This window comes from Photinus pyralis, unplaced genomic scaffold (assembly GCF_008802855.1).
Source record: "Photinus pyralis isolate 1611_PpyrPB1 unplaced genomic scaffold, Ppyr1.3 Ppyr1.4_LG7, whole genome shotgun sequence".
Taxonomy (NCBI): domain Eukaryota; kingdom Metazoa; phylum Arthropoda; class Insecta; order Coleoptera; family Lampyridae; genus Photinus; species Photinus pyralis.
The window spans coordinates 16,899,641-16,913,920 of NW_022170738.1; the positions used below are offsets into that span (position 1 = coordinate 16,899,641).

A 14,280-nucleotide genomic window follows, 5' to 3' on the forward strand; every position below is an offset into this window, starting at 1 on the left:
TTTTTTCACTACTAGCGTCTGATGACATGATTATTAACCTTTTTTCCACTTGTAAAGTAGGCTTTCTCGGCATTTGTTCAAAGTGGTTAATAATTTTTTATTATTAACTATAGTTCGTTCACCCAACAGAAATAGTGAAGCCCCTCCTCAACAATTACCGCCACATTTGAATACGACATTGTTATTGGTGTAATTTTTGAAGCCACAATCACACTTGTAAAGCGAATTGGCCGAATTGAGTAATCTGTCATCTGTCATCTTGCCTATTGCGTTTCTGCCGGTTTTTACGTTTTTACATCTTTACTTGCGTCAATTTGCCATTAATCTCCTTTATTCACACAAAATAGTCTTTATAAAAACTCGTCGGTGTATTCTAAAGATAGTCAGGTGAGTAATTATAAAATTTTATACACGATTTTTACATGCCTGTTTTTAGGGTTATATTATTCGCGTTCAAGAAAAGTTGTACGCAAACATGAATGTCGCCGGTGCTGCTTTCTCTCCACCGAAAAAACATTCTGCCAAGCACTTTTCAGTTGAAGACAAAACTGGCATTTTAAATATCTTCAAGGCATATTCGGAAGACAACCCGGAGGTATCTAAAACGGATAAAGTTGAGTTTACGGCTAAAGCAGCAGGTAATTTTCATCTTAGGCACATTCATTTTTACATATTATTGTGTAATTTAGGTGTAAGCATTCCGAGTGTCTACAAGATTCTTCGGGAGTATACAGAGGTACACGAACTTCATTCACCTAACAAATATTATCGACCACGAGCAATTTTGGACAATATTGATTCCGGAACTAAAAGTATTCTTCGGCGTTTGCTTCATTCTTTCTTTGAAAGAAATGAACCACCTACCCTGAGTAAAGTTTTGGCAGTGTTACACGAAGACGAAGACTTACCCCATTTGAAACGAACTACTTTATGGAAATTAATATTATAGGATTTAAATTGTTATGTACCTTTGTTTATATTCAAGTGCACTTGTAATTTCAAAACTTTGTGCTGCTGTAATAATACTTTTTTGTACTTTTCTCAATATAAACAGTGTTTTTATGTTGCATATTTACATGTATTTAACAGTTTGCAGGTTTTACTATTTTTGCCACGAGTTATGTTCAGAGAGATAGCGCCATAATTAGTCTTGAGTAAGTGACATTTCAATTTGATTTTTCAAATTTTCCGCTTTTTATAATTTTGTGGTTGTAAAACTGGTTGCTGCTTACATTGGCCCAAATTTTGTAGGAGTGGCTTAACTATTTCTGTTGAGTGAACGAACTATAGTAGTCAATAATGAGAACTGTCACGCTGTCACTTTTAGAAAACACAACCCGAAATTTCGCTCAATGAACGTTTAGACAAGTTCTCTAAAACGAATAATTGCCACGATTCGCAATTTCCAGAGAAATTACATACCTAAAATTATCACATTTTGAAAAAATTCGAACGAAATTACTCTTTGAAAAATCTCAATGACAGAACAAAATACGGCCTGTTTGACTTGTACTTCCACGTACTTGATTGACATGTTAAATTAAGAAACAAACAATTCTGTCCAACCGTTAACTCTCTTATCAATAATATAATATGTTAATTTAGAGGATTTCAAGTGCTAGTAGTGAAAAAAATAGTATATATACCACGGTAGAGAAGTCTATTATTGCCTTCGCACCTTACACCCCTCGGCGCAAGCGCCTCGAGATGTAATCTTGGTGCTCAGGCAATAATAGTGGACTTCTCTACCTTGATATATAATGTACTATTTTTCTTAATTTAGGTTTTCATTAATAGTGAATGTTTGCTTTAGATTTTCATTTATATGTGTCTGATTCAAATTCTTTAGTGTTACGGAAATCTCGTGCTTGATTCTCCCGATGTAATTATGTAAGTGGATTCGATGTAATTTTGTTTTACCTGTACCTGCTATCTTCATCTATAGCAAGCATGATTTTCATATAGTTTCTAGTTTTAGCCCGAGGAAATTGCCCCAAACATAATAATATTCATAAGAAGTATAATTATATATACTTACTAAAGTATTGGCTGTATTTTAAAGAGGGTGGAATTTGAGTCGCAATTACGAATTCGAATCTTTCAATTTGTTCAAGTTGTTGACTAAAATGAAACACGGGTCGAGTAAAATTCACAATTATTAATTTACTTTGGTAAAAAAAGGGTCGTAATATTGCTAATGCTCTATTTGAAAGTCTAAAAGAGATAAAATATAACATCAATTTATTTAAAATAGAAGCTTCAAAGATCTGAAGCTTTATCATCAAAATGAAACTAATTTAAATTTATTAAGGAATATTGATTTTCTCAATTCCTGCATTACAAATCTGCTCCGTCTTGATATTGCTACTACGATCAGGTATCAACATCTAAAAATGATAAACCTTTCGGTTTGCGATATCTCCCCTAAGCCCAAACAGTATTAAAGTGACGCGAATAAAAAATACAAGATATTCGAACGGTTACTTTGACGGTTTTACATCACGTATGAAAAAATATTCCCCCAGGAAGTGGAAGTTGAAACACCTGCTCCAAAACATCCATTTCGACTGCTCATATATTTTTCAAGATGAATTTATATGGCTTCGCTATGACTGAGACTTACACGAAGAGACACAAATGCGATTTTTTTTTACAGAAACTCGTTCAATTTCAATTTTATTTGATCGCTCTTTCGATTGATCAAGGGTAGGTTCCCTTAACAAAATATGGAATATTCCAACAAGATTGTAGCCGCAGTAAGGGTAATTGTCAGCCGACGAATTGTGAATAACGAGGACAACATTTCAAATGTATACCTTTAACAACAAAGAAAGAATCGATTCAATTTTTAATGGTTTTTATGTTGACTCATGCCTTTAATGTGTTACAGTATATAAATATTAGTAAGTCAAACATAGAGGTTCAGTCATGTGCAGATATTCACGGAATTTTATCCAACTTTATTGAAACGAAATATAAAAAGAGCTAATCTTGAGTATGGGCGCATAAAAATAAAATGAAAAAACGAAACTCAAGCCACTTCCCTAATTGAAATTGTAATTCAGAATTACAGACCAACTTTCCAGTTTCTAGTTATATGAAATTAGTACAAAGTGCAATCTCCTTGTTACGTTTGCATTCCGCCGTTGCGCTCCAAATGTATAAATCAACGAAGCTACTTCAAATGAAACAATTTCTCCGTGCAAATTTTCAATTAAACCCCCCAGCGTGAAGCGGAAATTGAAACATGTAGAACGTCACGTCCTAATCTGCTACTAGTTATCTTGATTAATAAATCGAAATCTCAACTTACCGCCCGGATTGATGTTCCGAGGTTGTGGGGTGGTTCCTGCCGTTGCCCCCGACGAACGACGGGACCTAGAATAAGATAATTAGATTATTATCTAATTTCCGCTTCGCGCGAAGTCTCAACAGTATCTTAATCAAGCTAGCTACATGTAATATCGATTGAAACGTGTTGCGACACCTTTGTCACTACTGGCAGCAATGTAGTATTAGTTAAATGAACCAGATGCCGAAATCACTTCCTATCGGTGTCTCCTAGTTTTGATATTTTCCCATGATAACAATAAAAACTGAGCTGTGGTCATTTTTTAGCCAGCTGTCTTAATATTTACAAGTTAGAATCCCATTTGATGCTGTTTGTAATCTAGATCCATAAACACAAAATTCGATTATCAGCTCGCACAATTTCATCTCCAAAATACAAACAGTGCAGGATTTGCAAACACGCGTTGTTTACGTACGGTTTACCAATTTCCCTCAAATCACAAACGTCACGCGTAATTAGTTTGCCTCGGTATCGATTTGGCGTAAACGAATTGATAGACTGAAAATTTACGTTGCGCTTCTCAAAAACATTGATTCGAAAAGAAATTAATGTTGACAAAAGGAGGACGATACTGAAACTCTTAGTAACGTCTAAGTAACTTTTGGCGAATTTACACGACCCAAAATAGGAAATTACGCATTTCGGAGAAGTCGGTGCTAACGATGGCGACGGTTTTAGGAATTCACTCTTCGTTGAATATAATTAGCCTAATGGGAGCACGGCAGCTAATTTTAGACATTTTCGGTTAAAGTGGTCTACATTGAGGTGGCAGTATATTAAGAAACAAAGAGTATTTTGCCCTACAGGGGAGAAAATTGTATAGTCCATGATAAGTATACAATGCACGATACTGAAAAAAATTCCGGATCGCGTTCCTCTATTAATGCCGAAGAGGAAACAGAGAGTCCTTGAGTGAGTTGCAACACGGAGTACGGCTCTGCAATTGCTTGCTCCTCTCCTGAGGTCACAGTAGATTGTTTGCGCCAACGTTGCAACTGTAAGCATTAAATAAATAGGGCAATGATTTGGTCTCTCGTCGTTTAGAAAAATTTTGGAGAATTTTGGGACTTTTGGGTGTGTAGCTTCCAAACAATCCATTTTGGACCTTCGGTTTATTTAGGAAACATCCACGTGAGGATCGGAAACATGATTTGCGACTGGTGTTCGAAGGTGCGCGAGTGGTTGGAGTAAGTATCGACCAATGTGAGCAAAAGCAATTTCTATTTCTCCGAACGGATTTAACTAAAAATTCCATTTGTTTACATGAATAGAAAGAAATCAGATGCCAACTTTTTACTGCCCGTCAATTTTTAACATTGGAAATGTTTATGTTTTCGTATATTTGTACAAAGTTATGAGTTTCGTTCAAGACAACGGTGTCGCATCAAGTCATTATTGTACCGTACTCGGCCGTGATCGGTAGGTTAAGGAAAAGTCGTGTTTGTATTAATTAATTTTGGTTGAAGGTCGCTGTAATTAATTGTTTGAGATTCACTGGCATACTTAAATTGTAACTGTCATGGCATTTTTGGCGACCCCTACTTGGCGGACTCCATCGCGAAAGCTTCAAGACGCATTCTTTGCTTTTTAACTTCCCTCTTGCGGCATTCTGGTTACAAGCACGTTTGAGCGTGGCATGTAGACATATTTTGAATCATAATTATTTTTTTCCGATTTAACCAAAATGGTTGTGTAACAGCTTATTTTCTCATGTACGGACTAATTATTTTTGGTTCACGGCCACTGTAATTAATTGTTTGAGATTCTCTGGCATATTTAAATGTCGTTTACTGGCGTCACCTGCCGGCGATTTTTCCACGCAAGTCTCAAATTCTCCGGCATTCGAGTACAAGCACGCTTCAGCACGTAAAATAGGGTGCAGAGTGATGAAATACATGAGGTTCTAACAATTTCCAATTATTTATTGAACCTATATTTTCTGGATCCCCGATTTAGTTTGGACGGGTTTCTGCATTTTTCTCCGAATTTGAGAGGCTATATTTTTGGTTTCACTAATTACGCAAGTACGGCCATTTTGTCTTATCCACCTGGTTAATTTTTGCATTCTTTTAGGCTCTGCCCATTGGATGTTCGAAACTATTTCCGCATTTCAGTCCATCGTCGGGGTAATTTCAGTATTTTATGAGTAGCCCTCTTATATTAGAGGTAGGTTATGCTACCTTTAGAGGGGGGGTATTATATGTCGATATTTTGTTCATGGTTTCAATTATCGTTTTAATTTTAATTACACGCTTTAGTCTCCAGTCACGGAATTTTTTCATTAACTCTACGTCCACATTTAATTACGACCACATTCTTATCACCATACCAGTCCGCGGCCATTTTGTTCTCGATGTTACGTCAACACACGATCTTAGTAGATAAGGATTTTGGGCCATTGGGTCAACTCAAATAAACTGCTGGAACCTGGACTCGTAATTCATCCTCATTTTGTTTTTTGGGAACTGGAACTGCTCGTTATTGAGTTAAGGGATTTAATTTTAATGTGTGGGAATTTATTTTGCATGGGTATGGAAAGTTTTAAATTTAATTGGGTTATTAAATTGATTCTGATCGTCGTCGAAGAACAAATATATCAATGTTTCCTTATTGGATTTCTTTGTTACTTCACTTGTATCATACAGGGAGAGTTAAACATTTAAAGCATCTGGGTGGCGCTCAACTTTACGAAGAAGCTGCGAAGGTCTTATGCCCAACCGAATCAAACGCTGTGCAAGCCCTTATTACTTTTACTGGGCTAGCTGACCGTTTAGCTACGTTTCACAAAGGACCGATAATCAGGACCGATGATTCGTCCTATCCAATGCTTTAAGTTGTATCGTTTACATGTTCGCGTACCATCGATCGACCGGTGCAATAGTGCGGGGTTGCGGGCATCGACATTTACCTCTAATCTCGACGCTTGGGCATAGATATGGAACCAGGGCATTGGATCAACCCGAAGAATTAACTCGAGTCCTAATTATTAGATAACTTCCTCTTCAAGGAATATGATAACGATTACGATTACGGCCCGTGTGGCGCAGTTCAGTTGAAGCTGAACTGTGGTGCTAGGGTCCCTGGTTCGAATCCGGGTTCGAGCATGGATATTTGTAAATGTATAGTGGGTTGGGTTGGTAGAGCAGCCTTGGCTGAAACCCCGCCCACTCAAAAATAAAATAAAATAAAAATACTTTCATAGAAATCTAGATCATTATTTATTCTGAGAGGTACACAACCTACGACGATACACACATTTTCGAGAGCTGGCAACGCTGGTTACGTTTGGCATCTTGTTTTTAATGACAGTCACGAAAGCATTGGTCCACAACCGTTTGTTGTTGTTTTGTGTTATTTAACGCAGGTAGTAATCTTTGCATTTGTTTTTGAAATTGACTTGATTTAACCTCAATGCAGAATCACGCATTCGATACCGTTAACCTTTTGTTTGAAATCGTTTACGTTTTTGGTGTAATGTTTGCTTAATTTATGTATGTTGACCAGAAGTAATATTCATATAAATTTTGAGCATTCTTTTAATATATGAAAGTTAACGAGTTGTTCGACGTATAACATTTTCTCCGTGAATGAGATGGTTACGGGGGTGGCAAAAACTGTAACCAAATGAATTATGACACCTGCCGAGGGATGCTCCGGACGAGAGGCGAGATATCTATCTCGGGGGCGAGATTCCGCGAATAAAAACTCTTCACTTTGATATATGAGTTGTGATTCACTGATTTCCACATATTTTGTAATAACATTGAATTTGCCCTACAAGGACATGTAATTTTCCATCCGACTTTTAACAGAAGGGTTTTATTGCACCAAAGATGAATCACCTGTTGTATAGCTACCTTTTTTTGTTACTTGCTTGTACCTCAACCAGTTCATTTTTTTGCAACTTACTTTATATTTATCATGTTTTACTATCAATCAATTGCAACAAATTATCAAGGATCAAAACGTAACACAGTGCTTTACAGAGCAATTATACACGCGTTTCTTCTAGTATTTCTTATGTAATATCATTTAAAAATAAAGGAAATAAAATGAAATCATTATACTCGAATACATTTTTAATTAAGTGGAGTGATTAGTCGTAATTCCATGATTGCTATGGAAATGTCATTTGATGTTTGCTTATAAAAATCACCGTCTTTGTAAATAAAATGACTTCGGTTGAAGAAGATAATCAAATAAAAACATCTTTTGCACCGCTCATTCGATGGCTTGTTGCAGAAGCCGAAAATGTTGGTACCTGCAAAATCCAAATGCAAAAGCCTAAAGTTTTGGAATGGATAAGTAGAAGCATCTTTCAAACAAAGTTATAAATACATCGATAACACTGGTACATTGAAGGAAATCTTCTTTTCTGGTGCGCTCGTACAAAACATCGATCAATACTGCGATTGTGGAATAGATTTGGCAGCATACGTACTCTAAATTACGTACGTTTGTGAAAGCTTCTAACAAAGCATACCTCGAAGGATACGAGCCAAAGACATCTTTTGCATTTGTAGAAAGCGATCTGAGAGGGTTTTTAATTATTTTTCATTTAGGTACAAAATCAAATTTTAATGCACGCGCTCGCGGTGCTGATGAGGGTGTTGATTCTTTTTTTTTTGTTAAGATTCTAATTATTTATTATAGACGTATGTGGGTATGCACAATGCAATGAAAAGAGAAAACTGACAAACACACGCTAATGTTTGGCACGCATATTATCTTAAAATGCTATTTGAATAATGATGCCATTTTTATTGGCCATAAGTTCTTTGTTGGTGTTCTTGTTATTTTTTTACCTACGGTTTTCTCCATTTCCCACACTTTATTGTATCTTAACAAAGGTCCTTTTCAGAACTATTCCTTCCTGTGTAGATTCATTTGCATTTGTTACACTCCGCGTATCGCCAACGTGATATCTATTCATGACAAAACCTTACGCACCCAAGCACAGCAACTTGTCCTGAATTTACTGGACTGTTTTCAACGGGAGAAGGAAAACCCTTCATCTTCCTATCTTGTGTAGCCAATATGATGACAACTTTCCTCTTACTATAGTAACGAAATTACAGCGTGTGATAAGGGCTTTGGATGCATCATTTAGCTGTCTAAAATGGATCCCAAGCGGTGCTAAATCAAACCCAGTTTTGTCAAATCCTGGTAAAAAAACGCCACGTACGAAAATGAAAAGTGGTGATCACCGTGAAAAAAATGTATATTAGGAACACCCTTTATAACATGTATGCACAAAGTGAGTATTTACATTTATTGATGTGCATTCTTTATAGAAAACATGGCACAATCACCATCCTTAAATACAAAGCCACATTTCGATGAGGCCGAGACTTGATCAAGAACGACCGAAAACCAGAAAAACCGGTTGAGACATAAACAAGTGAGAAAGAAATTTGATTTGGACGCTTTGACGAATGAACACGTTATTATTGCGCACACTATCTCAAAAAAGACAAAAACTCAGTCTTCGTCTGGAAATTTGGCGACCATTTTTATTAAACTGCGAGGGTGTTATGCAAATTGAATACGTGGCAAAAAGGATTCCCATGACTGGTGAGGTTTATGGAACCACGATTGAACGCTTGAAGAAGACCCTTAACAAAACTGGCCAACTCATGACGAAAAAATTGCGCCATTGCATGACAATTGCAGGGTCTATTAAGGCTCACCATTATTTATTTATTTATTTATTTGTTTAGCCAGATATCATACCATACAGAATGCAAGTATTCCAATTACACTGCATTATCACAAACCGTGGCCGAGTTACCGCATCCACCCTACAGCTCATATTTAGCACCATGCGATTTCTTTTTGTTAAAACATCTAAAAAAAATCGCAGGGCCCGCAAACACCTAAATCGCGCAGTAGCATCTTTTTTTAAGCTCGACAAAAAGATTTTTTTGGATGGAGTGAAACCGATGGAGAAACGCTGTACTAGATATACGTATTAGTGTTGTAATGGAACCGAATTTGCCCGTTAAAATTCGATTTAAATATTCCCAAGGCCGCCCCTGGCCGTAACGAAAAATTTCAAGATTGTGCTTTGTTTCGTTTCCCTGGAACACGTTTTTTGTTCTCTGCCCTACATTCAAATGGGCCATAATCTCTATATATAAAAACGAACCCGTTTCTTCTGGTCACGCAATAACTTTAGAGCGACTTCACCGATTTTATTCAACTTTTTTTTTAAATTTTCTAATACTTCATAGAAGGTTCTTACTGAAAGAAAACCTAAGGAAAATGCGCAGAAAATTGGAAAATTGCAGAAAACCTAACGACGATTTAAACTTCGCGCGTTTGACAATTCGCGCTTTTGACAGTTGGCGCGCAGCAAATGTTAACGGCTGCATCGGTCGGCATATATCTATCCATGAAAAAAGAATTAATTCATTTCTTAGTACAAGTTCATTCGATTGGAACGTTCATCCAGTTTTCATTTGCTTCAGTGAGTTTTTTGAGAAGTGTTTGTTCAAAAAGTACACGGATCGCAATTAGTTCACCACAATCACGCCATTTAAAATAAGATATCGCGAGCGACTTGATGACATACGAATTGTAAACAAGATTATGTTGCACGTTATCCCAGGGAATTTGTAAACTCTCTGGAATTGAGCGGATTACCAACACCCAATCTGGAATTAAAACTTGGATCGGTATATCATCATATGTTGCGGAAAATAAACCAGCCACGTCTTAGAAATGGCATCCGCCATGCGGTACTGAAATTAATAACCATGATCGTAGTCATAATTTCAAAAGGGAAATATAAAGGCGAAGACGTTTTGTTTCCGCACATCCGTATGATTCCGAACGAGTGAACGATATGCCATTCGACTAAACATTTACAATTTTCAGTTCGGCTTGCATTTGGAAATATCGAAAATTAAATAGCAAGGGCAGTGGACGTGTTTGTGAAATCAATCTGGAAAATCCATGTTTTGCACATGGCCCATTGTATGTCGCCTGTTCCATGTTGGAAAACTTTTAACTTTATTCAGAAAACAAAACTAACAATGTTATGTGTATCAGAAAGCATTACAATAAGCACTATGTTTTTGAAATATTTTTTTAAATTATTATTTCCAGTTCGAATTGAATATTCATAGCTGAGACAGGACAACGTCTGTCGGGTCAACTAGTTTACAATAAAAGTGTCAAACATAACGCTTTAAGAGGGAAGTTCCATACCGACCGACGATTCTGGGCGCGTCGATATTAACACTTTTCGTCTAGGATTTGCTTAAAAGGTGAAATTTGGGCAGAGGTATTTGTGCTTTTGATGAAGGCTGGCAATTTTTACGTTTCGAATACGTAGTTACTGTGGCTGTTTCAATTGCAATTACTCTGGTAACGTCTTCCTTATTTTATCTTTACGTTTATTGCAACCATCTAGTAATGATATAGTCCAGTTAGATTATTTGATAAATTAATCACATTCCAGTACAGCATGGACATTGTCATTTATAGCGCATTATAAATACAAATTGCTCTTTTATAATTATGCTGATCATACTTTGAATTAAATGCATAAAGATACCTACGGCAAGATTCAATTATGTTTTCTACGTAGTATCCCGTTGTTCCTAGCGCTGGTTTTACGTGCCAACCCGCAGAATGAATTCCTGACAGATTTACGTGTTTTTATTTATATTTAGATACAGTAGGTTCTCTTAGGGATGATGTTCAATGCGAGTATGCAGAATTAAACGATGTAATAAATGTAAATGCTGTATTTGGAAATATCCACACTACATTGTTAATCCATAGTTAAATGTATTCCGGCATATTTTCTTTCTTTTGCATGAATAGGTTACTGTTTATTTACAGGGTGCTTCATTTGAGAGCGGGTGACCTACGTTAGGTGGTTGATTGTTCCATATTGCGCTTGGCATTGAAAATTAATTACTTTATACTAATGTTTTGCCACGACATGTTCCTTTGTTTGTGATGTAATGTGATACTTAACGATATTCTCCTCCTATGTATTTGAACCGGGTAATTATGATTATTAATATTTGGTAGGATAACTTGTTTCTAATATGTATTGTGCTACATTTGATACCGATATTTGATCTCGATTTGACGTAGCAGAGGGTGGCAAAAGTTCACAACTGACATACGCAGAGATATATGTATGCTTATATGTACTGTTTTTTTGTGTCTTAGAAAAGAGCCATCTTGCCCATATTGCAAATCAAGAGCCTGGCGTTCGGTCTTGAAAACCCGGCACTTTATAACTAGTGGGTTGGACTGACCCTAGAGATGTGTGAATGAAAGAGTTGGGGTCCCGCTTAGTCATCCATGAGGGCGCTGGCTAGTCCCGGCGTCACTTGCGCAGGTATCTGCTAAAAGCGTGCGGCGTGTTCTCGCCCTTTGTTTTTTGTATCCATTGGGGTATCCTTTCCGAGTGAAATCCTCTTCTGAGAGGTCATCTCCTAGCGTTTTCATACAATGCTGACCAGAGCAACTGAAGACTACTCGGTGTGGGATTTGGACTGGCTATCAAATATCCAAACTTGGTATAATATTGCATTCATGTCATTACAGACAACTAATTTTGCGATAAAGTGTAATATTAATTTGTTGGGTGGTTTTTTCTTGGTCAGTTCTTTTTTCCCATCGTTTTGGAAAGTTTTGAATTTAAATCTTGAGTTGCACAGTCTCTCGGGGCCGGCCTGGGTGCGTCACACTGTAGATGGTAGTTACGTGAAGAAATACATTTTTGTACTCAGAAAATTTAAAGAAACAACGTCCTCGTACAATTACAATTAGTTGCTAGACCCATTATCTAACTGAATAGACATGGAGCACTGGGGAAGAGCTAGTTTTCATTGTTTCAGTCTTACTGAAATCAATAACGAAATAGGCAAAGCATCTCGAAACAATTTCGTATTAAATTAATCTATCATTACCATTTACTCGCTCTCCAAATCTATTCCTTCCTTCCACTTCAGTTACTGCGTCGAACCTAAAGTAATCCTCAATAGATACGCCAATATTGTAGGGAGTATTGAATTTCCCTACACAATAAGCATCATCCTTTTCGGCAAATCTAAGATACCACAGTTCCAACAATAGTCAGTATCGAAGTTTTGGTCTACAATTTCCGCCTAAAGCGAACACTTTACAAACCAATAAATGGTTTTTATTCCCTTTGTGGTATCCTCATTGTATTTTATAGCACAGAAGGACATTAACGGTTTATTATTAATAAGAGAGAAAGCTCGTGCGTTTGATGAACATACTCAACGAAATGAGCTTTCGGTCTTAGTGGCGGATATTAAAAGTTAGCGATTAATTAAAAAAAAAGCCCCCTTTTATTTACACGTCTTAGGGCGTTGAACCAGACAGTAAAGCATTTAGTAGAAGCAAAATTATTGATATATTTACTGCAACAGTCAAAGTTTTAGTAATTAATTCAATTAAATCCCAAGTTTAATGGTGAATATTTGCATAGTATATCTTCACCATAAGCTGGAGGTCTAAAGCTTACGAATATAACACACAGAGCCGCAGAGATAATGGTATTAAGGCGTTTAATTATAGCAGTGTTGAAACACTGGGATGTGTAGTATGATCTTTGCTGGGATATAGAACGTGGCAATTATTTACGATTGTAAAACTTTATGTAACATTTCGAACAGTACATTTACATAGTATTTTCATTAACTAATGCAAGTAAAGGAATTCCTTAACATATGAACACAAGTAAATCCAATTGTAAATCAACCAAATTCACGTAATTTAGCTAGCGCAGATACCACCCGCACACCTGCGCATGCGCGGTTCTGCCCTTTTATACCCATAAATATGTGCGCTAAATTTGGTTCCAATCGGTTCAGCCGTTTAGCCGGAAATCAGAGTCAAAGTCAGAAGAATATGTATCTACTACATCTGGGAAAATGGAATAGAAACAGAAATATCCTGGGTCGCAGGCGACATTCATCACGGAACAAGCTGCACAGGAGCTAAAGTTGTGACGGTAGAAGATAAATGCCATGATTTCAGCGACGGGAAAATCACTGTAGAATTTTGGTATACAGCATTTTGATTTTTTTAGAATGTTTCTGGAATTTTTTAGAATTGTCTAGAATTTTTTACAACTTTTCTAAAATTTGTTTAGAATTATTTTAGAATGCACATGCAGACAATTATTTTTATTATTTTATACAACTTTTACAATTTTTTGTTTAGAATGTTTTAAATTTTTAAAAATTTTGAAATGTTTTATGAAACTTCATAATTTTAGTGTACAAAAAATTTGAAGTGGTTTACGCCGAGGAGATAATGACTAGAGTTTTTTAGAATCTATCTCGGAATCTATTAGATATTTTAGAATTTTTTTAGACACCTTCTAGAATTTTTTTAAGTCTTCTTTCCAAAGGCAGATGTACACACAATTATCTTTTAAATTTTTAGAATATTTTTAAATTGTTTAAAATTTTCAAAATCTTTATAACTCTAGAATTTTAGTGTACACAAAATTTAAAGTGGTTTATTATTTTGGTGTAAACTACGCTACTAAAATTTTCTAAAATATTTTTCTATAATTGTTTAGAATTTTTTGTAAATGTTCTAAAGTTTTTTAGAACTTGTGTTGAATTATCTAGAATTTATTTACAATTTCTTTCCGAACGTGTACATGCACGTTCCGAGCAGATGCATACACAATTATTATTTTCTACAATTTTGAGAATATTCTAGAATTGTTTAGTTTGCAGAATTTTTTTAAATTTTAGTGTACACAAATTTTAAAGTGGTGTACCCCCCCCGAGACTCGCAACCAGAGCACAACGACCAAACAACATCTAAATCCAAAATAATCGTGTATTTACGGCCACCGCAATTAAGTAAATACATACTGCCAACAGAAGATCGGTGTTACATTTCCATGATTCATGTTG

General features: G+C 36.1%; 2 protein-coding genes across 8 annotated transcripts in view; one reads left to right on the plus strand and one right to left on the minus strand.

Annotated features, from left to right (window-relative positions):
- LOC116176360 (cAMP-specific 3',5'-cyclic phosphodiesterase) overlaps positions 1-14,280 on the minus strand; it is a 416,659-nt gene that overhangs the window by 93,842 nt on the left and 308,537 nt on the right. For all 6 annotated transcript variants that reach the window (XM_031494887.1, XM_031494885.1, XM_031494883.1 and 3 more), the window contains one exon: positions 3,314-3,378. In XM_031494887.1, the coding sequence (XP_031350747.1) occupies positions 3,314-3,378 (65 nt within the window). The remainder of the gene's footprint in view (positions 1-3,313; positions 3,379-14,280) is intronic.
- Positions 113-1,286, plus strand: LOC116176364. Of its 2 annotated transcripts, XR_004146431.1 has the most exons (3): positions 113-387; positions 437-638; positions 690-943. XR_004146431.1 is itself a non-coding variant. In XM_031494891.1 (2 exons), exons 1-2 carry the CDS (start codon positions 476-478, stop codon positions 947-949), a joined length of 423 nt encoding a protein of 140 aa, XP_031350751.1. In that variant the 5' UTR covers positions 113-475; the 3' UTR covers positions 950-1,286. The 2 variants fall into 2 exon arrangements, 1 of the variants encoding a protein (XP_031350751.1); XM_031494891.1 differs by having other exon boundaries at positions 113-638; positions 690-1,286.

Coding starts and splice junctions, on each gene's coding strand:
- LOC116176364 (XM_031494891.1), top strand. CDS start 476: ATGAATGTCGCCGGTGCTGCTTTCTCTCCACCGAAAAAACATTCTGCC. Junction 639..689: donor GTTTACGGCTAAAGCAGCAG/GTAATTTTCATC, acceptor TGTGTAATTTAG/GTGTAAGCATTCCGAGTGTC.